Here is a 24,206-nt window from a genome sequence, read left to right as displayed (position 1 = left end):
CCGTGTGGTTCTCGTCACCAATACAAAAAAGAATAGGACCACTCCATCTCTTTCCCATGGATGTCGTAAAAAGCGACTAAGTGATAGGCTTACAAACTTGAGATTCTTTTTTTAGGCGATGGGCTAGCAACCTGTCGCTATTCACTATTCTATCTTAAAGCCAAATAGCTGAACGTGGCCTATCAGTCCGCTCAAGACTGTTGGCTCTGTCTACCCGGCAAGGGATATAGACATGATTACATGTATGTATGTATGTGGAAAATATAAAGACGGTACAAACTATGGTTTCTGTCCGCCACCAGGTCAAGTCGTCATTCCACGCAGTTTGACAAGGAATATCTTCATGTAGGTACTTACTCTTTCTTTCTTTGGTAATCCGAAGTGATAGAAAGGGAGAGACGATAAAACATGCCTTGTTTATGTTCATGAATAAGATAGGCAGCAAGAAAGCCTAAAAAGTCAGGTGTGAAATAGGTAACTTCAAAGAAAAATAGTTCCGATGCGCGCCTTCAGATATCATCATGTAAAGAGCGTGTAAGTACAAATAACGTCAGTTCTACCTCATAAGTTGTCGCCGGCGCTACCCACAGACTACTGTGTGACTGCCGGGCATAATTACAACCTTCAGAAGGGGCTGTTCCACTGTCAAACGTACATCATAGACAGACAGACGGGCCCACCCCCAGTTTAAACGTAGTGAATATCTTATCGTGCGTGGAAGCTATTAAAACTCTACATAATTAGGAATTGCCTATTACCATTAGAATTGAAACGGTGTATTTGTTTGTTTATAATATCTTTTTTGCACAGAAATTTACACAGATACAAGAAATGTAAATAGTTAATAAAAAAAAAATCACTTGCAATGGCGAACTTATCCCATGAAGGGATCTCTTCCAGTCAACATCAGATTATTCAGGACTCATAAGGAAAGCTGAGAGAACCGGCTAAGAAAGTTTCACTTTCAGTCGCCTGAAGCGTAGATTTTGTATAGATAATTTTCTTTTGCGTATGAGCAGTAAGCAGCTTTGAAACTAATTTACGTAGCATACAGAGGTTGCCTTAAGAAGCTTAGAGAATTCACAACTTTTATGAAGCTTCAAGAGAAACACTTAAAAGATTCAGTGACATATGGCCGCAGTAAGATTTGGAACTTTGGAACCTGACTATATAAATCTGACTAATACATACATACTTATAAGATGGCATAAATGCCATAATCTAAAGATTCAAATAGTGACATGTTGCTAGCCCATCATCTACAAAAAGAATCCCAAGGTTATAAGCCTTTCCCTTAGACGGACTAAAAGTTATAAGATTATAAAGATTTCTACAAACAGATCGTTCCTCAGGTACTGAAGTAGAAGAAGCCGTCGTCTCCCGCGGGCTTAAACTAATTGCGAATTAGTATAAGCGTAACGTAACCATTTTCACCTATAACTCGCCTACAAATCATTTCAACTTCACAAGTACCGGCGTCATTGTTAACTCGGTTTAATCACTCGTTGAAATTTATGTTCATTATATGACTTATTGCGTGCTATCGGCATTGTCCTGATCACTCGTAAATCACGCCTCCTGTTATTCTACGGATAATCCATTGCGACGCGACGCGACGCGATGCAATGCGACAACGCCACCGACATTAACGCGACTTTGGTTTTAATAGCACTTTAGTAAAACTCCATTTAACTGCTGCACATATCTTTATTAACCTCTCAAGGTTGAGAAGAGGGCTCTTGCGACGCTACCCGATGCGACGCCATGCGACAACGTCGCTGAAATCTACGCGATTTTTGTATAAACATGTCATCTATACATAATTATAAAGCTGAAGAGCTTGTTTGTTTGTTTGAACGCGCTAATCTCAGGAACTACTGGTTCAAATTGAAAAAATATTTTTGTGTTGAATAGACCATTTTTCGAGGAAGGCTTAATGCTATATAACATCGCGGTGCAACTATAAGGAGCGAAGAAATAATGGAAAATGTGAAAAAAAACGGGAAATTATTCATCCTTGAGGGCTTCAATGATCCCCAAAATAACTATTCCACGCGGACGGAGTCGCGGGCACAGCTTGATTCATATAACTGCGATGCTATACACCGCTTTACGAATATTTTTCATTTAACTTACTCTGCGCCAACGCAAATTTTTAAAGCTTTTATTCTCTTTCGTCTCTCTCCCACAGCCTAACTGTCAATTAATTTACTAACTCTAAGGCTCTAAGCTCACTAAGGACATAGGTTATGTACCTTAAAAATACTTTACATATAGCTTAAAGATTTGGCACAATTTTTACGTTTGGTAACAACGTTGCATTTATTAGCCTTATTGTCCTTTTTCTATTTGCTTCGCTGTAAAGCGAATGAATCACAACATACATATGGCTTCAATAGCCATATAATTATACAGTCCAATTGACTTAATCAATATTTAATAAGATATTGTACAATGAGCATTAAGGATGATGTTTTTATAATTGTTCGATAGCTCGATGATAACGCTTTAATTAAAGGTTATGATATGATTAATGGGGTAGATATGTGGTGGTATTCGAATGATTTTAATGCTATAAAATTATTTTAAGGAGTATGAGGTATTTATTTTTAATTTTTAAAAGGAATTCTACATACATACATGCATATGGTCACGTCTATATCCCTTGCGGGGTAGACCGAGCCAACAGTCTTGAAAAGACTGAATGGCCACGTTCAGCTATTTGGCTTAATGATAGAATTGAGATTCAAATAGGGGCAGGTTGCTAACCCATCGCATAAAAAGAATCCCAAGTTTATAAGCCTCCCATCCCTTAGTCGCCTTTTACGATATCCATGGGAAAGAGATGGAGTGGTCCTATTCTTTTTGTATTGGTGCCGGGAACCACACTATTTGACGGCTGAACTTAATCTGGAATTAGCCAACTCGCAATGCAGGTGGGTAATTACACGAGAACGGGTAGTACGAGATCCGGCTGCAAAATCACTACGTTCATCGCGTAGTTAATCAAACTCACATTTTAACATACATTTATGAATAGGATAATACATAGATAATAGGGTGCCAGTCAATAAGTGGCCGCAAGTAGGTAATTTTAATTAAATTAATGTTAATTAATTTTCCAAAAAAAATTTCGTTCACTTGTTTTTTAAATAAAATATCATCCACATCATAGAAATGTATGTAAAGAATTCGAAAATCAATGGGTGCCGTTACACACTCGGCCGCAACTACTACGCAGCCAGATGTAAACAGGTAATATTTTGGTCTATTTATACGTAATTATACGTCTAATTATATCTAATTTTTTTTTAATATGATGATATATCGCTGCCTGTGCATAAATGGCTGTGCGAGTATTTGAAGCCATTGCGCACGCGTATAGATAGGGTTCTCAACAGTGCAGCTAAATTATTCTTATAAACAATGTTTTATTATGAAATAAATATTTTCTTATTTTCATTTTTTTTTGCAGAATATTAATTACTTAATTATAATTTTGGAGTAAATGTAAAGTCGTTCGTATTACTGTTTGCATCGCTGGCTGAGAACCCAATCTATTGACGCGTGCGCAATGGCTTCAAATACTCGCACAGCTGGTACTCGCCATCCTTGTCTAAGAAGTGGCGTTACGCGCTAACTCTCTTTCACTTTATCTCGGATACCTCGAGTTTTTAACAGCTAGCAACCTTAATTTGCGGCCATTTATTCACAGGCAGCGATATATCATAATATAAAAAAAAAAATAGCTTTAATTTGATATAAAAAACATGCGTGTACGACATGAACGTATAAATAGACCAAAATATTACCTGTTTACACCTGGCTGCGTAGTAGTTGCGGCCGAGTGTGTAACGGCACCCATTGATTTTCGAATTCTTTACATACATTTCTATGATGTGGATGATATTTTATTTAAAAAACAAGTGAACGAAATTTTTTTTGGAAAATTAATTAACATTAATTTAATTAAAATTACTTGCGGCCACTTATTGACTGGCACCCTATTATCTATGTATTATCCTATTCATAAATGTATGTTAAAATGTGAGTTTGATTAACTACGCGATGAACGTAGTGATTTTGCAGCCGGATCTTAGACTAGGGTAAGCGCGCCCCGGGCGCTAAACGTTGTTTGCTCAAAGCCAACGGCGTTATAAATTTTCTAATTCACATGAAAATTTATTATTGCCGTGTGGTTCCCGGCACCAATACATAAAAGAATAGGACCACTCCATTTCTTTCCCATGGATGTCGTAAAAGGCGACTAAGGGATAAGCTTACAAACTTGGGATTCTTTTTTAGGCGATGGGCTAGCAACCTGTCACTAATTGAATCTCAATTCTATCGTTAAGCCAAATAGCTGAACGTGGCCTTTCAGTCTTTTCAAGACTGAATGGTTCTGTCTACCCCGCAAGCGATATAGACGTGACCATATGAATGTATGTATGTATTTATTATTGCGTGGTTTAATCTGAACTGGGTCATACTTTTGATACTAAATGTTCTTAACCTCCAATCTGGTTTTTAGTGAGGAAAATATATACTAGCTGTATTTTTCCCACGTAAATTGTAAAAGAAAATCTGATGAAATTCTCTCTGCTGGTAGTCTTCTTTCAGCCGATGAGCTTGCAACCTTAACTATAGCTGAAACTCATTCAGCTTTACTTAATACATACATACATACATACATAAAATCACGCCTCTTTCCCGGAGGGGTAGGCAGAGACTACCTCTTTCCACTTGCCACGATCTCTGCATACTTCTTTCGCTTCGTCCACATTCATAACTCTCTTCATACAAGCTCGGCGGTTTCGGGTACTTTTGACCTGACCCTTTACCAGGACGTCCTTAATTTGATCAAGATACGTTCGTCTAGGTCTTCCCACTCCGACCTTTCCCTCCACACTCTCCTTGTATATCTGCTTAGTCAACCTGCTTTCATTCATCCTCTCCACATGACCGAACCATCTTAACATACCCTTTTCTATTCCTGTAACTACATCTTCTTTCACATCACAACATTCCCTTATCACGCTGTTCCTTATCCTGTCACTCAATTTCACACCCATCATACTCCTTAACGCTCTCATTTCCACTGCATTTATTCTGCTTTCATGCTTCTTTTGCCATACCCAACTTTCACTCCCATACATTAATGTCGGGACCAACACGCCCCTGTGCACAGCCAGTCGAGCCTTTTTGGATAGTTTCTGACTGCTCATAAAGGCATGCAAAGCTCCATTCACCATGTTCCCCGCGTTCACTCTCCTTTCAATATCACTATCATACTTGCCATCTGATGTAAACTTTGATCCTAGATATACAAACTCTTTCACTTGCTCCACTTTTTCTCCTGCAATCAAAATATTACATGCTGTCATTTCTTTCTCCATTTCAAAAACCAGTGTTTTAGTTTTACTTACGTTCACTTTCATTCCTTTCTCTTTTAAAGCTTCATGCATACAGTTTACCATCTCCTGTAACTCCTCCGCTGATGACGCCAGTATAACCTGATCGTCGGCATAGAGCAGACATTTGACGAGTAACTCATTCATCCTTAATCCACTTTTAGACTCTTTCAAATCTGTCAAACAGCTATCCATAAATAGGTTGAACAGCCACGGTGACGCAACACATCCTTGCCTAACGCCTTTCTCAATCTTAAACCACTCAGTGTGCGCTCCGTTTATCCTGACACAAGCACTCGAATCCTCATATAAGGATTTCAGTGCTCGTATTAAGAGACTGCTCACCCCATGCATAGAAAGTGCTGACCACAATTCATTCCTCTCAACTCTGTCATAGGCCTTTTCCAGATCTACGAATGTGCAATAGACTTTTTGACTCTTGGCCAAAAACTTTTCGGCTAAGCACCGCAAGGAAAAGACCTGATCAGTACATCCCATTCCCTTTCGAAATCCCGCTTGAGCATCCCATATTTTGTCATCAGTTTCATTCCTGACTCTATTAATCAATATCTTAGCATACAATTTGCCGACGACGCTAAGCAGGCTTATACCACGATAATTTTTGCAGTCCAGCTGTGACCCTTTTCCTTTGTAAAGTGGCACGATAACAGCCTTACACCAATCTTTTGGTACTCGGCCGCTTCTCCAACACAAATTGAAAAGGCAGTACAACTGACTAGCTACTACGCCTTTTCCTGCTTTAAGCATCTCGACCGACACTCTATCACACCCAGCAGCCTTTCCCGCTTTCATACTCTTAAGTGCTTCCACAATTTCGAACATTTCAATTTCGCCTTCCATCTCATTCTCTTTTTCTTCGCTATAGCAGAAATCTTTCTTATTTCCTTCCTTTTTTTCAAATAAACTTTCAAAATAGTCCTTCCATATCTTTAGTACACATTCTTCTCCTTTCACAACGCTACCATCCTGGCATCTGATCCTAGTCAGCTCTCTGGTTATAGTATTTCCTCGGGCTGACCTTACGGATTTCCAGAATACTTTCAGATTTGACTGAAAGTCTTCTGATAGCCTTTTATCAAAATCCTCTTTATACTCTTCTTTCTTTCTAATCACAGCTTTCTTAACCAAATCTTTCATTTTCTTATATTCCTTACGTGCTTCATTCACATCTTCATCTATAACCTCTTGCATTCTTAAGTTAGCTTTTGCTGCTAACAAATCCAGCCATGCTTTCTTCTTTAATCGCACAAGTTCTTGCACATCTTTACTCATCCACGCATTTTTGTGATTTTTTCCTTTCCTTCTTCTACTTACACCACACACTTCAACAGCTACTTTCACAATTCTTTCTTTAAATTCCTTCCATCCATCTTCAATATCGCTCATTTCCTCTAAATATATAATCATACTTAATAAATAAAAAAATAAAAACTTGGCATATTTATTCCAACTGTTAATTAGTGAGTTTATGTACTCAAATAAGGGACACAATAAGCATGCAAATAGTCATGAATGCGAAAGATGATCCCTGCATACTTCTTTCGCTTCATCGACATTCATAATTCTCTTCATGCAAGCTCGTCGGTTTCGGATACTCTCAAGGATTTAATTCAAGTATTTATTTATCATTTTCCACACTCCCATGGCTGCCATACCTTAGTATCTATATCAAGTGCTCGTTATAAGCGGGAAATTTAATATTTTTTGCCTTCGCTCCTCATAAGGCATTGCTTATAATAAGCATCTCGCCTTACGCGTTTATTCACAGCAGAAATTGATTTTTAATCACTGAATTAACATTGCGACAGAGTTAACTTGTTAATGCAGCAAGGGTTGTCCAATAAATTTATAATCATTTACGATTTTTCTGCATTTCTATAAAAATCTGACAGAACCCAGAGTTTCAGCGAAATAAGTTCATGAAGAGTTTAGTTTGTCTACCCCACAAGGGATATAGACGTGACCATATGTATGTATGTAAGAGTTTAAAATGTTTTTTTGGCCTTGACTCTTGTGACTATGCGGTTTGTTATAAGGTCATCGACCTATGACAGACATTGGATCGACAGCTTATTATAGATTTTTCTGACAAAATGATTTTGTCTTAGCTAACTTGTGTAAACCCCGAAACGGTGAAATCAGTGTCTGTTTTTATGGAAAAAGCTATTCCGCGATATTTAGATTTAATTATTGAGAATTAATAATTTCAAATTATAAATAATTATTTTTATTCGTGATGAAATAAGAAAAATAAAAAATCCTTTGCGTTTTATATCACACACGTCACTAAACGTTTGGATGACTTAATGATATTGTTTTTAAAACAAATATTTGAGAAATCTCATAAAAAAAACTTTGAAATTAATTATTGATTGAATTAAAAAACAGAAATACTAGATTGCTTGACAATCGTCTTAATTAATCATACATATTCCCACACACTAATTAACAACTGAGATAGATTCTAATAATAATGAAGATACAAAAATCCAATCACCATATGAAGTATCCTGAAACAGCACGTGCTCATTCCAAATGCAAATAGAGCGCGGTGTCACGCACCCACCGCTTATATCTGCGCTGTTTGACCAGGATTTAAGCCTGGTTGCAACGAAAGCGAAGAGGTAAAGAGATATGGGCGGATTCATTTCTACCGAATCTAAGCGGAGAGTTATGAAAATAAAAAAATCTGATTGGTTATTCAAAATGCATCTCGTCTCGACTCCTCTCCTCTCCGCTGCGATGGAAACCTGCCCTTATTATGTAAACCTTATAATATTTTAAAATCGCAAGTATACAGGTTTTAATTGTGTCGCGAGTTTAATAAAAGGATTCACTACTTTGGTAATCGCTGCACTGATTTATTACTGTAAGTAAGTAAATGCTTTATTGTTCACAAAAGGAGTACATTATAAATATAAAACAGTAGTACAGTACAAAGACGGGCTTATCCCTAAGTGTTTTATTTATTTTACTGTTATGTATGTTATTTTACAAACTTAAGATTATTCTTTTGGACGATGGGCAATAACAAGAAACCTGTCATTATTTAAACCTCAATTCTATCATTAGGCTGAACGTGCCCTATGAATAGATTCAAGACTGTTGCCCCTGTCTATCTCGCAAGAGATATAGACGCGATTATATATATGTATGTAATTTTATTATTTTGACCCCACCTAAAGTTCTCTGTCAGACCTAATGGTTGACAGGTTCAGGTTGACATTTTGTTTAAATAATTTTTAAATAACATACATACATATACATATATAATACCAATAGTCCGGAAAAACTGAATGGCCACGTTCAGCTGCTCGGCTTAATGATGGAATTGAGATCCAAATAGTGACAGGTTGCTAACCCGTTGCCTAGAAAAAGGATCGCAATTTTATAAGCCTTTCCTTTCCTTAGTCGCCTTTTACGACATCCGTGAGAAAGAGATGGAGTGGCCCTAATCTTTTTTGTATTGGTGCTGGGAACCACGCAATTTTAAATAAATAAATAAAAATGGATGAATGAAAAAAGATTTAAGGCAAGAACAGCCCTTTCATCAATATAAGGGCAACGGCAAACTAATTGGAGAGGGACTAATTAAGCAATATTACTATGGGAGCAATGTAACAAAAAGTTTGTAGAAGAGCTATAAATCTTACCGCATCTAAAGAGTTCATCTGTATGCTTATTACTTGATCCTGCTTTGCTTATTTGGTGTGATGACTTTTTTAAAGTGTTGAATAAATTTGCAGTTGTCCTATGTGCAATTATTTTACTCATTTTTGAATTTACAATTGTAAAACACATAATACCTAACTCAGATTTATAATAATGAATGAGTTTTTTTTTTGTGTAATTTTAAGGTTTCAATAAATAAAAAATGTTTCATGATATTGACACTCAAAAAATAATAAGAGTCTTAAGGTAAAACGTAATTGCACTTCAGCATATTCGCGCTCAATTTGATTAGTTATTTTTTTTTTTTAATTAAGTAAATACTGGCCAATGACATCTATTAATTTGCAAACACTGACTTGAATACTATAAAGTACATTATAGAGGTCAGTGTTAACAAAAGAAAAAGGTTATATTGCAAAGGTCACACTCACTACTTACTTTCTACTATTTACATTTCAATTCTGTATTGAAAGTATAAATTACAACAATGTTGTAAAGGAATTAAAAATACAAACAAAAACTGAGTCTGCAAAACAACGTAAATGTATGATAATGCCATAAACTTATTTCTCACAAAGGTTTCTACGAAGACCATTCACGCCGCTTACAAACGACTGATTATTTATCTATCAATTTTATAAAAATGGTTCTTTTGGTACGATCCATCTTATTTATGACTGTGTTTAACACATTGTATATAGGGAAGGCGATAAAAACAAGGGTAAGACGTGGTATTAATATTAATACAGCGGGTTGCAAATAAAAGCATACATTGTACATCTTAATCAAATATACACTATGTAAACCTTTTTCGAGCAACTGTAGGGTGACCAATTGTGTTAATTTTATCCAAATCATTGAATAATAGAAATATATTTACGTTAAAAATTAAATCCTGAGATATTTTATTATTGTCTATATGTAATTATTTAAAAGAGGATGCTGAAAGAATAGGACCACTCCATCTCGTTCCCACGAATGTTGTAAAAGACGCCTAAGGGATAGGCTTATAAACTTGGGATTCTTCTTTAAGGCGACGGGCTAGCAACCTGTCACTATTTGAATCTCAATTCTATGATTAAGCCAAATAGCTCAATGTGGCCTATCAGTCGTTTTAAGACTGTTGGCTCTGTCTAACCCGCAAGGGATATAGTCATGTATGTATGTAGGATGCTGACTTATTCCTCCTGGCTTTAGTCCCGGTTGCATCCTCACCTCTCTAGAGAGGAATGTGGGCTATGCATTTGACCATGGATCCTGGATTGGGTGAGTCATTTATGAGCCTTCTCTTCCACCCGTGCAAGAGAAATAGCTGGTACACAGAATGTTTTTTCTTCCCCACGAAACTAGAACAGGCTGACACTGGACGAATGAGACCCGGTGAATTCTAAAGTTCAAAGAACTACACGGCACATTTTTCACTGAATTCCTTTGTCCACAAAAATTCACCAGAATGGGAACCCTACCAACGGAAGTAGGTGTATATTACAAAGAATACGAGTCAATGGTATAAGCGATCATGTGCCAATAACATTCCGCTGCGGAAAAACTAAGAGTTATGGGCGATACGTACATGGTTTTGCGGTGATATCTTTTATAAATGCTGTTGCTAGGATGTTATATTTACAACCCACGGTAAGAAAGAGGAGTGATATTATTTTAAAATTTTATCAAGGTGATATACTTTATAGAAAATAATGATATAAAAGGTGATGAGAACAGATAACCGATGCTCTTACGGTGAGGCAAAACATCGTGAGGAAACCTGCACATTCATGCAACTGAATGTGTAACCATGATCGACCCAATACGGGTTAAGTTCCCCTGCAAAGGTTGCAGAGGTCAGACTGGAGTCCCTTCGTGAAAACTTAACAAAAACTTGACTCACCAAATCCAGGGTCCATAAATAGAATAGAATAGAAAAAAATAGAATAGAATATATTTATTTTTAAAATTGGATACAAGGTATCACTTATTGACGTAACATAACTAAAATCTAATTATAACTACTACCGCTTCCAAAGCGCACGTGTAGATGAAGCGGCGGAACAAACTACACTGCAACATTTTCATCGGACGTCAATTTACAAATATAGATCTCTTAAATCTAAATTGTGGACGAATGCACATTGTCTACATTAAAAAACATGGTTAAAGATATACCCCGGACTCTTCTTCAGACTGGTGGGGACGTAACCGGGACCAAAGCCAAGAGGAAGAAGAGGAACGACTAACGAAAGGAATTTATAAGGCAGAGCTGACTGTAAAAGTGGGACAGTAGGGTCGGCATCGTTGAGCTTTTAGGGACCAAATTTCGAATGTCTTAAAAATGGGAGATGATAGGAGTACCTACCCGTAATCGTCAAATATGCATGAAAAGAGGAATGAGTGTGGAGGAAGCGGGAGAGGTCTGTAAAAATCGTAGCAAGTGGAAATCTATAGTCTCTGCCTACCCCAATGGGAGGCGTGATGGTATGTATATAGGTATGAATATTCTTTATTTTGGTGTAGTGTTTATGTTGTTGCCTAGGTGTTTATTCGTTTCAGTAAAGAATTAATCGATTTGATCAAGATACGTTCGTTTAGCTAAGAATTACGTATAAAAAAAAACATAAAAATGTTTTTAGTAAGTACCTAGTATTTCGGTCTAGTTCATTCATTCATATAATCACGTCTATATCCCTTGCAGGGTAAACAAAGCCAGCAGTCTTGAAAGACTGACAGCCCACGTTCAGCTGTGAAGCTTGATGATAGAATTGAGATTCAAATAGTGACAGGTTGCTAGCCCATCGCCTAAAAGAAGAATCTCAAGTGTATAGCTACCACACGACACTACATAGTTAATTTGAATTTTATGATTTGTTTTGCGGTGAGAAATAAATGATTTATTATTTATTAAATGATTTATTATTATGATCACTGTTATAATTTTAAGCTAAGGTTGTAGGTCATTCATATCTCCTAGTTTCATTCAAGCTCTCACGGTCTAACTAATATTTCAACCAACATAAAAGGACAGAGATAAGATGGGGTGTAGACGTGATGGTTTTGCAAAGGGGAATTGTGGGAACGGGTGCGGTGGGAATCGAAATTGTTTATGGTCCATAGACTAGAAACTATAGAGATATAACCAACCTGGAGAATCACCTCTAAACAAAAAAGCAATCATAATGCTTTCGAGTGCCATTTTTTATTTTCACATCTCTTTCGTATGAAGCTAATTAGAAAGAGACAAATTATTTAAGCTATTTATTACTATATTTTTACTACGTCTTTATTCCTTACTGGGTAGACAGAGCCAATAGTCATTGTGCTAGATAACCACATTATGGAATTGGAAAAACTCCATCATATTTTTTTTTACACACGACCTTGGCAAGAACAATAAATTCAAAGAATTATATCTGTTTGCCGTGTTTATCTGCATATTGATGCCATTTTTTGCATATCGAACCTCCCACATAGAGTTCGACGTTGACGAATCGCATACTTCGGTTGTAGAAACCCGTAGCAAAAGGCATTGTTCCATTTTTAAACGGCCTCAGAGTATAAAAAGATTAAAATAAAAATAAAGTGCGTTCGTTAACATTTTAAACATTTTTTTTTTTCATTCAAAATTACGAATGTCATATGTTTCGTGTCTTTTTTCAAAGGCTTGTATATTTACGACCACTATAGGCAACAATCAAGGTGTCTTATTTAGAACCAGTACCCTTAATCTGAATGTGCTGAATAACTATGACTTAAATTCAAGTAATAAAACGAATGATAGGGAAGAACTGTTTAAAAATCAACCATAATAAAGGGGTGAAAACTATCAGTAAATATTATAAAATAAGAATTTAAAATAAGAAGCAGGAAAGAACCTAAAATGTCACTTCACATCAACCCCCGCGATAGCACGCGTTGCAGTTTTCAACGCGCGAAAGGCTATCGCTATCCCGTTTTAGCGCGAGCAAAAGCGAAATGGCAATAATTTTTCGCCCGGTAAAAACTACGTCGCGCGTGGCATACTACGGGGGCTGGTCTAATAATGCAAAATTGCATAACCTCATTCTTACAAACATTGCAGAATCCTATTCTCTCACTTCAAAATCTAACACAAGTTAGTTTTTCTAATTGCACCTACTACTTAACAAGATCACTGTGTTTTGAGTGGGTCGGAAATAAAAATATAAACTCTAGACACCTACATTGTTCCCACATTAACTCACCCAGGTCCTCGAGTCTGTAAAAATACTAACATGGACAAATTTTGTTTTTGACTATCATCATTCCGATCTTTGGTCTCCATAGTATTAACAGGGTATCAATAATAGTGTATGTGTGTGTATCAACAGTTTTCAATTGCTCGGCCAGATTAACCGATTTTGATGATAATTTTTTATTTGAAAATATAATTCGTCGTAATACCTCCCTAAAAGATCGTTTTAATACCTCCGAAGTTGTTTCACCATTATCTGTTGGACATCTGATCACAACTCAAAAAAAAGGTAGCTATTAAAATATTATGGGCATAGTGATAGTGCGATCATTTATTAAAATTATTTCTAAATATTTTCCGTGATATCCTAGCTAAAGTTCTCGAACATGAAAACTTCAAATATTATGAAGTTTTTTTTTTTTTTAAATTGTTTTCCAATTTTTTTTCTTTTAAATTTTTTTTAAACCACCTCTTTTTACTTACTCGGAGCCCAGGTGGCAGATCACATCAGGCGAGTGGCCGGGACGTCGCGAAGTGTGGACGGGCCGTTATTCATTCTATGTAAATTCGCCACCCACACTCCAGTCGCGTCCTTGCCTCTACAGGGTGATTCAGCTGCGATTGTTTACCTCTGTGGCAAAGTTCTTGCTGATGCAAGTGGTCTAGGGTTCGATTAAATTGAATTTATCTACGAATTGTTTTTTTTTTTGACAAAATTTAGCATTACTTTCGTAAAGTATGTAAACCATTGGTTGTTTATATCACGTGAATTACGAAATTGTTTTCTTAATTTAATATTGTTTTGTGTTTATATACCTTGTGTAAACCATTAGCGCTAGACATCAGATAGAGTGCGAATTTTTATATTAGTTTTGTTGTTTCGCAAATTATTAGTTATGTTTTTTTTTTTGTATTTTATGACCTATTTCTTTATATCTTACTTACAGAAATTACTTTGTGCCAGTTAACTCGAATAAATCCAAAAGTACTCTAAAGTTAAGATTCATCTATCCAAAACAGCTGAAACTATACCAATACGTATAATACCTAATACCATTGAATTTTGACATTTAGCACGTATTAAATTCTATTTCGGTATTGCAGATTTCATTTCATAAGCATTGTATCAGCAACGGTGTAAAATTTATTACTTATTCCAATAGTAGCAAACGTATAAATTTAACGTTTATGTGAAATAAATAACTTAAAAGCCACCAGCAGCTGCGGCCCTACTACGGAATTCCGACGACTTTCGTACCACACTTAATTGCAATGTCAGAGAGAATCTGAAATGTAGTTAGTAGAAAAAAAAGACACGGAATTTTTGAGTGACATATCGAAGCACCACCCAAACAATCCTACTACTATTATAAAGGCGAAAGTTTGTATGGATGTTTGTTACTCTTTCACGCAAAAACTACTGAACCGATTACCATGAAATTTGGTATGTAGGTAGCTGAAGACCCAGAATAACACATAGGCTACTTTTTATCCCAGAGTTCCCGCGGGATTGATAGGGTTTCTATGCGGACGAAGTCGCGGGCGGCCTCTAGTTTGGTCTAAAGATTTTAAATTAATCATGTTGAGTTTAGTTCCTGAAATTCCATCGGAAGCAGGTACAAATTACTGTCGTTATAATTTGTCGAGAGGTCGAAATGTGGTCCCTTTGATGAAAGAAAAGAGATATTATTTTATTAATTAAAATTTAATACGGTATCTTATCTAATTTGCTTCAGAGGCCAAGGTACAGTTCCTGGATTATTTAGCAAGATAACCGATTGTCAAATACATAACACGTATGTAAAATAATACACAAGATCATTCACAAGATACAAAACTTATTGTTGAACAGCCAACAACATTACTGATAGCAACATTATTACGAACATAGATATGGAATACCGGAGATGTGGCCGCCGGTTGATGCCAAGTTATCCCTATAAACACGTGTGACATATCGAAGTTCGATTACATACATATATATGATCACGTCTATATCCCTTACGGGGAAGACAGAGCCAACAATCTTGAAAAGACTATAAGCCACGTTCAATTGTTTGGCTTAATGATAGAATTGAGATTCAAATAATGACAGATTGTTGGCCCATCGCCTAAAAGAAGAATCCCAAGTTTATAAGCCTATCCCTTAGTCGCCTTTTACGACATCCTAGGGAACGAGACGGAGTGGTCATATTCTTTTTATTATTGGTGTCGGGAACAACACGGCAAGTTCACAAACAAGTTTTTAACCGAAAAGCCTATTACAGCGTCGAAGATTTACGCAATTGGACAGGTTGCTAGCCCATCGCCTAAAAGAAGAATCCCAATTTTACAAACCTATTCCTTAGTCTTTTTACGACATCCATGGGAAAGACTGGTCCTATTCTTTTTTCTATCAGTACCGAAATTTCAAGATTTACGCAATTGCTTGCCTTACTCCGTTCGTTAGAAATTCATAGTAGGGCCCGGCGGTGCCCCTCGGTCGCTCCACAGTTTATTATGGCTCTTGAACATAACTTTTCCCTCCATATTAGAATTATTTCTCTACCAAAATCGGTGACTTTCTACCGTTTGGGCCATATTTCTCTTGTTTATATGGGATCTGACGTTTGAGATTACCACTACATGTCTTCCCAAGAATATCGTAAAAGGCGACTATAAGACAAATAGAAATGTCAACTGTAAACTAAACAGGTAGATGACCTAGATATTATATTAAGAACTTATTTCATGAGGATTTTGTTACTGCACGTAACTATAGTAATACATAATACATGCATTCTGGTCTGATGGAAAAGAAACCTAGTGAGTACCGGCTGATTCTCTCAGACGATAAAATACAGGCTACATTAAGTTTTAAGTTCACAATAGCAACGGTCTTAATTCCTCCATTTTTCAATTGCCGTGTGGTTCCCGGCACCAATACAAAAAGAATAGGACCACTCCATCTCTTATTATTAGAATTTACGAGTTTTAATTTGTATTTACACCCTGCATATTAAATGACTAGATTAGCCGCGGATTTAAAATATCAACAATTTCAGGAAATCCTGTCTTATTGCTCCACGATACCAATATGCCTACTGCCAATTTCAAATCTTCACACCCAGCAGACCGGAATGTGCGTCTGCGTTGATATGGCGGTAAATCAAACGGAGTCTTCTTTTTAAAATATAGATAAAAACAAGAAGAAGATATGATATAAAATATGAATGAAATACGTAGACATACATACATATAGTCACGGCCATACATATCCTTTGCGGGGTAGACAGAGTGAACAGTCTTCAAAAGACTGAGATTCAGCTTCAGCTTTTTGGATTGATGATATAATTGAGATTCAAATAGTGACAGGTTGCTAGTCCATCGCAAAGAAGAATCTCAAGTTTATAAGCCTACCCCTTAATTAAACAATCGTATATAACAATTAAGATATTGATAGTTTTGGTTCCCGGCAACAATAGGAAAAAGAATAGGACCACTCCATCTCTTTCCCATGGATGTCGTAAAAGGCGACTAAGGGATAGGCTTACAAACTTGGGATTCTTCCTTTAGGCGTCAGGGTAGCAACATGTCACTATTTGAATCTCAATTCTATCATTAAGCCAAGCAGCCGAACGTGGCCTATTAGTCTTTTTTTCAGACTGTCGGCTCTGTCCATCCCGCAAGGGATATAGAGATGATTATATATTATATGTATAGTTTTAAAAATCTAAACACACCCTGTGCGAAGGCCTACCTACGCACAGGTCACTGCGTATCAGCGTCGATACCCGTGTCTCACAGCATGAGGAAATTCACTTCGCTCTTATAAATATTTCGGTGTTTATTTTGGTTATATATAAATTTATATTATACCATAATGTTGAGATTGCCGCTCTGGTACTTAGTTCTAAGAATATTAATTGCTATCCAAGAAGGCAATGGGGTATAGATTGATCCTTGATCCAGGTGAACAGGCAAAGATTAGAGAACATACATAAATACATATCTATATCCCTTGCGGGTAGACAGAGCCAACAGGCTTGAAACGACTGAATGGCCACGTTCAGCTATTTGGCTTAATGATAGAATTGAGATTCAAATAGCGACAGGTTGCTAGCCCATCGCCTTAAAAAGAATCCCAAGTTTGTATCCCTTAGTCGCCTTTCACGATATCCATGGGGAAGAGATGGAGTGGTCGTATTCTTTTTTGAATTGGTGCCGAGAACCACACGGCACCAATTCAAGATTAGAGAAAGAACACAAAATCTTTAAAACCTTGCCCACTATGATTGCGTCGATGACGTCACACACGCGTTGATGTCTTTTTACCGTCCATAAAAGTCTTGTATAAAAGACTTTAACGCTATTCGACTTTTTGATGCGACTATGGATTTGAGCGAAATTAATTAAGCCAAACAGCTGAACGTGTCCTATTGGTCTTCTCGAGGCTGTTGACTCTAACTTCCCCGCAAGGGATATAGACGTGATTATTTCTATGTTTGTATTTATTTCAGCTTTAATAACTAATACAGTTAAATTCGCGAAGTGAGTTTGCAAATTTATATCTATCTATAATATTTTATATGGGAAAGCATGTGTGTTTATTTTACCACTTTTCACACTGAAACAATGTACTGTACCAATGAAATACTTGAATCATTTCCAAAATGTAAGGCTAATAAAATTGGGATTTTTAAGCGATAGGCTAGGAAACTGCCGAATCTTTATTCTATCGTCAAGCCAAAGAACATAGACGTGATTAGTATGTATATGTATGTTTATTTAGATAACGACAAGTTTCTAGCAAAACGTCTAAAAAAATCCCAAGCTTATAAGTCCTTCGTGAACTTACGCTGAAATGTTCCTTCAATAGTAGCTTCACTATTAAATTATCTAAGAAATCTAGAATACCTCCAGGATTGAAGCTGTATTCTTCCGTTTGAATGAATTATTTTCGTCTTCCACTCGGGCACTAAGCTATAAGTCACCCGGTCAAGTTGACGCGCGTGAAGTCGACCTGACCATTGTGATTTACACGCAACTTGACAGGGTACCGTTGGCAGAAACATCGTCATGTATCTTTAAACTTTGTTGCAAAAAGTACTTTATTTTATTTAATAAATTTCTTCATTGAATACGGTTTCCTGTAAATTTATCTTTTCTATATTATGATTTAAAAACTATGTTTGACAAAATTTCACAATACATAGTAAGTTAGCGATGCTGATTCGGGCATTGAGACAATAAATCAAATAAATCACGTATTATATTCTACATAAATATATGTAGAATATTATCGGTACGTAATATGTTTCTATTTTATACAGGTATATATTATGTATAACAGTAGATATAACCACGAAATTGAATTAAACAGAGCCCATCGCGAATCATCAAATGGGAAGAATTAACGCTTTTTTCATGGTTTTGCTACAATCAGTGCTGAAATATGCAGCCAGTTTTTCAATCTATATATTACTAAAAAGGGTTATTAATTATTAATAAGTTATTTTTTATACACAAAGGATAGTTTATTGTAATATCTCCTTGAGACGAATTGTAATAATTTATTATAATTAATTCGTTAAAAGGATTAATTTAACTTTATTTTGTCCAGATTTCACTATTCGCTTTTATTCCAAATTTGTATTTAAGTAACAATAAAATATTGTCAGTGCCGTGTGGTTCCTGACACCAATATAAAAAAGAATAGGACCACTTTATCTCTTTTTCCACGGATATTGTTAATTACGTAATATATAGTACGTAAAATACCCGATTAAGGGATAGGCTTAAAAACTTGGGATTCATTTAGGCGATGAACTACCAACCAAATAGTGACTATTTGAATATCAATTCCATCATTAGGCCTATCAGTCTTTCAAAACTGCGGGCTCTGTACCCCTTTACCCCTGTACCCCATAAGTTACGACAAAGCAAGACGTGATCATAGAAATTAATGAATGAATAAAATATCATCTCGGGCTTTGCTGACGGTACTTGCCTTCAAGTACAAAGCATTCCAGCGCACTCGTAATACATTTCATTTTGATCGGACTCTGTTATCCCCAGTTATAACTGTCCACTTCTCGGGGACCACCGAGTTTAAATAACGTGAGCGTTTTTATATTTACTAGCTTAAGCACGAGACTTCACTTGACTGTGGAAAAAAATTAACCTTGAAGGATTAACATCTTCGTAAAAAAGTAATTTTAAATCGGACAAAGAATTTGAGTTTATTCGTTACAAAAAGACAATTGACGGAGGTATCTCGTGAATGGAGCTGGAAATGATCTATCTCAAAGAATCAGTATTGCTAATCAATATGGCAATGCTGCCAGCCTTCTGGGCATACACGTTAATACTATGCAGGGACTGCACATTTTATAGGACGTATTTTTTGTTTGACATTATATTTCGAAATACTAAAATGAAATAAATTATACTGGAAACTAAAAACATACTAGTCTACAAGGTTCGGGCAACAGAACACTGACCTATATCACGATGTAGCACTAGCATTACTGATTACAAATATGCTTACCAAAATCTGTCTAGACGTCTGGTTTTTTTTTAAATATTTTTTTTTTATAATTTACCCGCATACAGGCTAAGATAAAAATGTAGATGATAGTCAACTATTTATTTGAGGGTATCTTTATAATTCATATGATATGATAGATAGACAAGTATAAAATGAGGGTATCTTTATTTTTCTTATGACACTACTACACAACAAATACTGGCTTTGCGTATTTTCTGTAATAACTTGGTTATATTTAAAATTTGTTATTAAAATGAGTGAAAATTCTGATAAAATAAGTTGTGTGAATTCCCCTGATACGTTTTGCTTCATTTGTGGCAATTTTACACCCGTAACTCAAAGGAGACCAGTAAGTGAGAATGTTAAAGTGATGTACGAAGCGTATTTCGGTTTTACAATTGGTCACCAAAATAAAAAATGGGCTCCTCATATTTGCTGCATTACTTGTGTTGCTAGTCTGAGAAAATGGATGACTGGCAAGCGTTCTTCGATGCCGTTTGCAATGCCAATGATGTGGCGTGAGCCTACTGATCACAGCTTGGACTGCTACTTTTGCTTAACTAAGACCAGTGGACATTCCAGGAAGACGAAAATCAATATTGTCTATCCTGATACTTCTTCATCTACAAGACCTGTTCCGCATGGCCAATAATTTCCAATACCGGTTCCACCACTCGATATTGCTTCCACTAGTGCAGATTGTATCAGTAGTGCACCTTCAGCATTTGATCCAAATTTTGTGATAAGTACTAATGAACCCCACTTGATAAATCAAGCTGAACTTAACGATTTAGCCCGAGACCTTAACCTTACAAAAGAAAACGCTGAACTTTTGGGCTCCAGGTTACAACAATGGAATTTATTAGCAAAAGAAACAAAAATAAGTGTGTTTAGAGATCGTAACAAACATTTGTCTACGTTTTTTACTTCTGAAAACAATGTCTGCTTTTGTACAGATCCAGATAAACTAATAGAAAATTTAAATATTTCTCATCAGCCCAATGAGTGGAGATTGTTTATAGATTCCTCTAAATCGAGTCTTAAGGCGGTTTTGTTGCACAACGGAAATACAAAACCATCGATTCCTGTAGCTTACGCTTATAATATGAAGGAAACTTACGAAAATATGTCCCTTATCCTTAGATCTATAAACTATGATCGTTATAAATGGCAGCTATGTGGAGATTTAAAGGTCATAGCTTTGTTACTGGGTCTTCAGGGAGGTTTTACCAAATTTTGTTGCTTCCTTTGTCTCTGGGACAGCAGAGCAACTCAAAAGCATTACATTGTCAAAGAATGGCCTAATAGAGATTCTTTTGAACCAGGAAAAGAAAATATAAAATTTGTGCCACTTGTTGATCCCAAAAATGTTCTTCTGCCCCCTCTTCATATCAAGTTGGGACTAATAAAAAATTTTGTAAAAGCTCTGAACAAAGAAAGTACTGCTTTTCTATATTTAAAAAGCGTTTTTCCTAAATTGAGTGACGCTAAACTGAAAGAGGGTATTTTTGTGGGTCCGCAAATAAGAAAACTGATGAAAGATGAAGACTTCGAGAAAAAGTTAAATGACACCGAATTACAAGCTTGGAAGTCATTTCAAAATGTGGTCACAAACTTCTTAGGGAATAGAAAAGCAGAAAACTATAAAGAACTTATAGAAAATCTGCTGAAAAGCTACCAAAAAATGGGCTGTAGAATGTCGCTGAAAATTCATTTTTTGCACTCACATCTAAGTTTCTTCCCCGAAAATTTGGGAGCTGTGAGTGATGAGATGGGTGAAAGATTTCATCAAGATATTCTTACGATGGAAAAAAGATATCAGGGTCGATGGGACTCCGCAATGATGGGCGATTACTGTTGGTTCCTTACAAGAGAATCAGATTAGTTATAGTACGGTTCTCGCAGCCACCGCATGCGCACGTTTCTATGAGCCATTCCGAGCAAAACCAGTGATCTAGACCTCACTCTTACGACCCTTAACACCGTGTCACCGTGTCTACGGTCGCTGGACGCAGACGTACCAACAAGACCAATCCACAAGACCTCCGGCCTACGGCGCTTAACCCGGGCGCTCAGTGTCTCGCACGAATGGTTTCTACATTTACAAAGAAGTGGACACTCTGTAGCTCCTTCTCGCACCTATGCTATTCTAAGTTAAGTGAAGTGAAACAGTGCAAGTGAATGATTTAAAATTAAGCTACCGGCGCTTGCGATTATATCACAGAAGAAATCATACCAAATAATTATAAACCTGTTCATTATATCACAATAATAATACTGTTGCCTATTATAGTTAAGTAATAACAAAAAGTTTAATAATTTATAGCCTGGCCAGAGTTTCGAAGCAAAATAATAATTACAACAAAAGGATTACTTGCAACTTATATCTATCCAGTCCAGAAAGGTGAATCAGCTGTGTGCCTACGCATTTTCACTTTCTACTATTTGTCAGCCTATCTTTTTCATTTGACTACGGCGCCGTAAAGCGGGTGATACTAACGATTCCCGAAAATAAAGCTTTTCCATGCCATTAAAGCGTACTCCACCAACAACACCAAATATGTCAAAATCAGACACTGATTTGTCAATCCCTCGCACCGAAATAAGTTCTGAGGACCTCCTTCACAATATTACCACACGACATAAAAGGCCGCGTCAGGGCTCCTCATCACCTACCCAAGTGAATCAACTTAGCAGTGATTTGAGGGAAATGATGGAGGCACTCCACACATCATCTATTAATCAACAAAAAATGATGAATAAACTAATAGAAGAGGTCGCTGAGATCAAAAAACAAAATATTAAAATCCAAAAATCTAACGTGCAAATTGAAAATACCTTGGAAAGCCTAAAAAATGGTAATGAAAATATGTTGAAAAGAATACAGCTTCTTGAAAAAGAGCGCTTTGATCAACAAAACTATATAGTCAGCCTAGAGAAGAAAATAGAGAACATGCAGCAGACTTCTCGTCCATCCAATGTTGAAATACGAAATGTTCCAGCGGTCCAGGAAGAATCGTTTACGGACCTGACGGCCCACCTACAAAATATAGGACAAGCACTACATGTGGAAATCCAACCCTCGGATATACGTGACACTTACCGCATAGGAAAGAATAAAATAATCGTTGCCGAATTTCAATCTGTTCACCTGAAGAATAAAGTTTTGGCAGCGGCACGCAAATATAATAAAGATCACAGTGGAGACCAACGACTCAACACTTCCAATATTGGCCTTGCAGGGGACCCCACCCCCATATACATATCCGAGTACCTTGCAGGAAGCAACAGGAAGCTGTTCTACGAGGCCCGAGAATACGCTAAAGCCAACAATTACAAGTTTTGCTGGACCGGAAACGGAAATATTTACATGAAGAAGGATGAGCAATCGAAAGCGATTCGCGTAGACTCTGAAATCACGCTGAACTCTCTCCTAACAAAACAATGACTATATGTCAGTACAAACCATTTGTCTGTATTGTTTGAGCCTTTTATTATGAAAATTTCTTACAATATGTGTTTTTGCATTTACTTAGCCTATCCTTATTTACAAATTTATCTGTTTAATAACATTTGCTGGGAATATAAAAGTTTCATATTATATAATCTACATACATCACTTATATCACACAAACCATATACATATATTATAACACTTACACTTAATTCGTTATACACAACACAAAATATGAATACGTATCTTGATAAGCATAATTGTCTATACTTAATGACCTTCTTTTTGTGGTACGGTGCGCAATTCCAACTCTATTTAAAAAATAATAATACAATAAATTTATTATTAAAAATAATATGACAGATATCAGCTCTTATTTCAATGAGTTGGAGGCGCTTAATGTATCACAAAGTTATTTATGTGCACCGGATCAATGTTTCAAATATATAAATTGTAATAAAAAATCTCTGACTGTTATTCATTTGAATATTTGTAGCATAAACTGCAACTTTGACCAATTCCAAACACTTCTTTCAACTTTAAACATACAATGTGATATTATTATCTTAACAGAATGTTGGTTATCAGTTACGCCATATCTCCCTAAATTGAATAACTTTACATCATATCAAACGATAGATGATGGCAATCAAAATGCAGGCGTCGTTATATACATTAGAAACACCTTGGATTGTAATGTCTTCGAACCTAAAATTATAAAGGAAGCTGATTGTCTAGTTTGTACACTTGGAACGGAGTTCGCTTTCATAGCTGTTTATAGATCACCATCATATAAAAACACAGACATATTCTTAAATTCTATCAACGATCTTCTATTGACCCTAAAATCCTATAAAACAGTTGGTTTAATGGGAGATCTTAATATAGATATACACACTTGTGACAGCGATAACC

General features: G+C 36.2%; 1 protein-coding gene across 1 annotated transcript; it reads left to right on the top strand.

The window, feature by feature from the left end:
• The first annotated feature begins 22,589 nt into the window (after positions 1-22,589).
• On the top strand, positions 22,590-23,285 carry LOC132902327 (uncharacterized). The gene has a single exon (XM_060946915.1). The coding sequence runs from the start codon at positions 22,590-22,592 to the stop codon at positions 23,283-23,285; it is 696 nt and encodes a 231-aa protein (XP_060802898.1).
• Positions 23,286-24,206: the final 921 nt, after the last annotated feature.

Source organism: Amyelois transitella, chromosome 12 (genome assembly GCF_032362555.1).
Source record: "Amyelois transitella isolate CPQ chromosome 12, ilAmyTran1.1, whole genome shotgun sequence".
Classification (NCBI taxonomy): Eukaryota; Metazoa; Arthropoda; class Insecta; order Lepidoptera; family Pyralidae; genus Amyelois; species Amyelois transitella.
The sequence above is the reverse complement of the archived record's forward strand: the minus strand, read 5'-3'. Positions and strand labels throughout refer to the sequence as shown.

Coding starts and splice junctions, on each gene's coding strand:
- LOC132902327 (XM_060946915.1), top strand. CDS start 22,590: ATGATGAATAAACTAATAGAAGAGGTCGCTGAGATCAAAAAACAAAAT.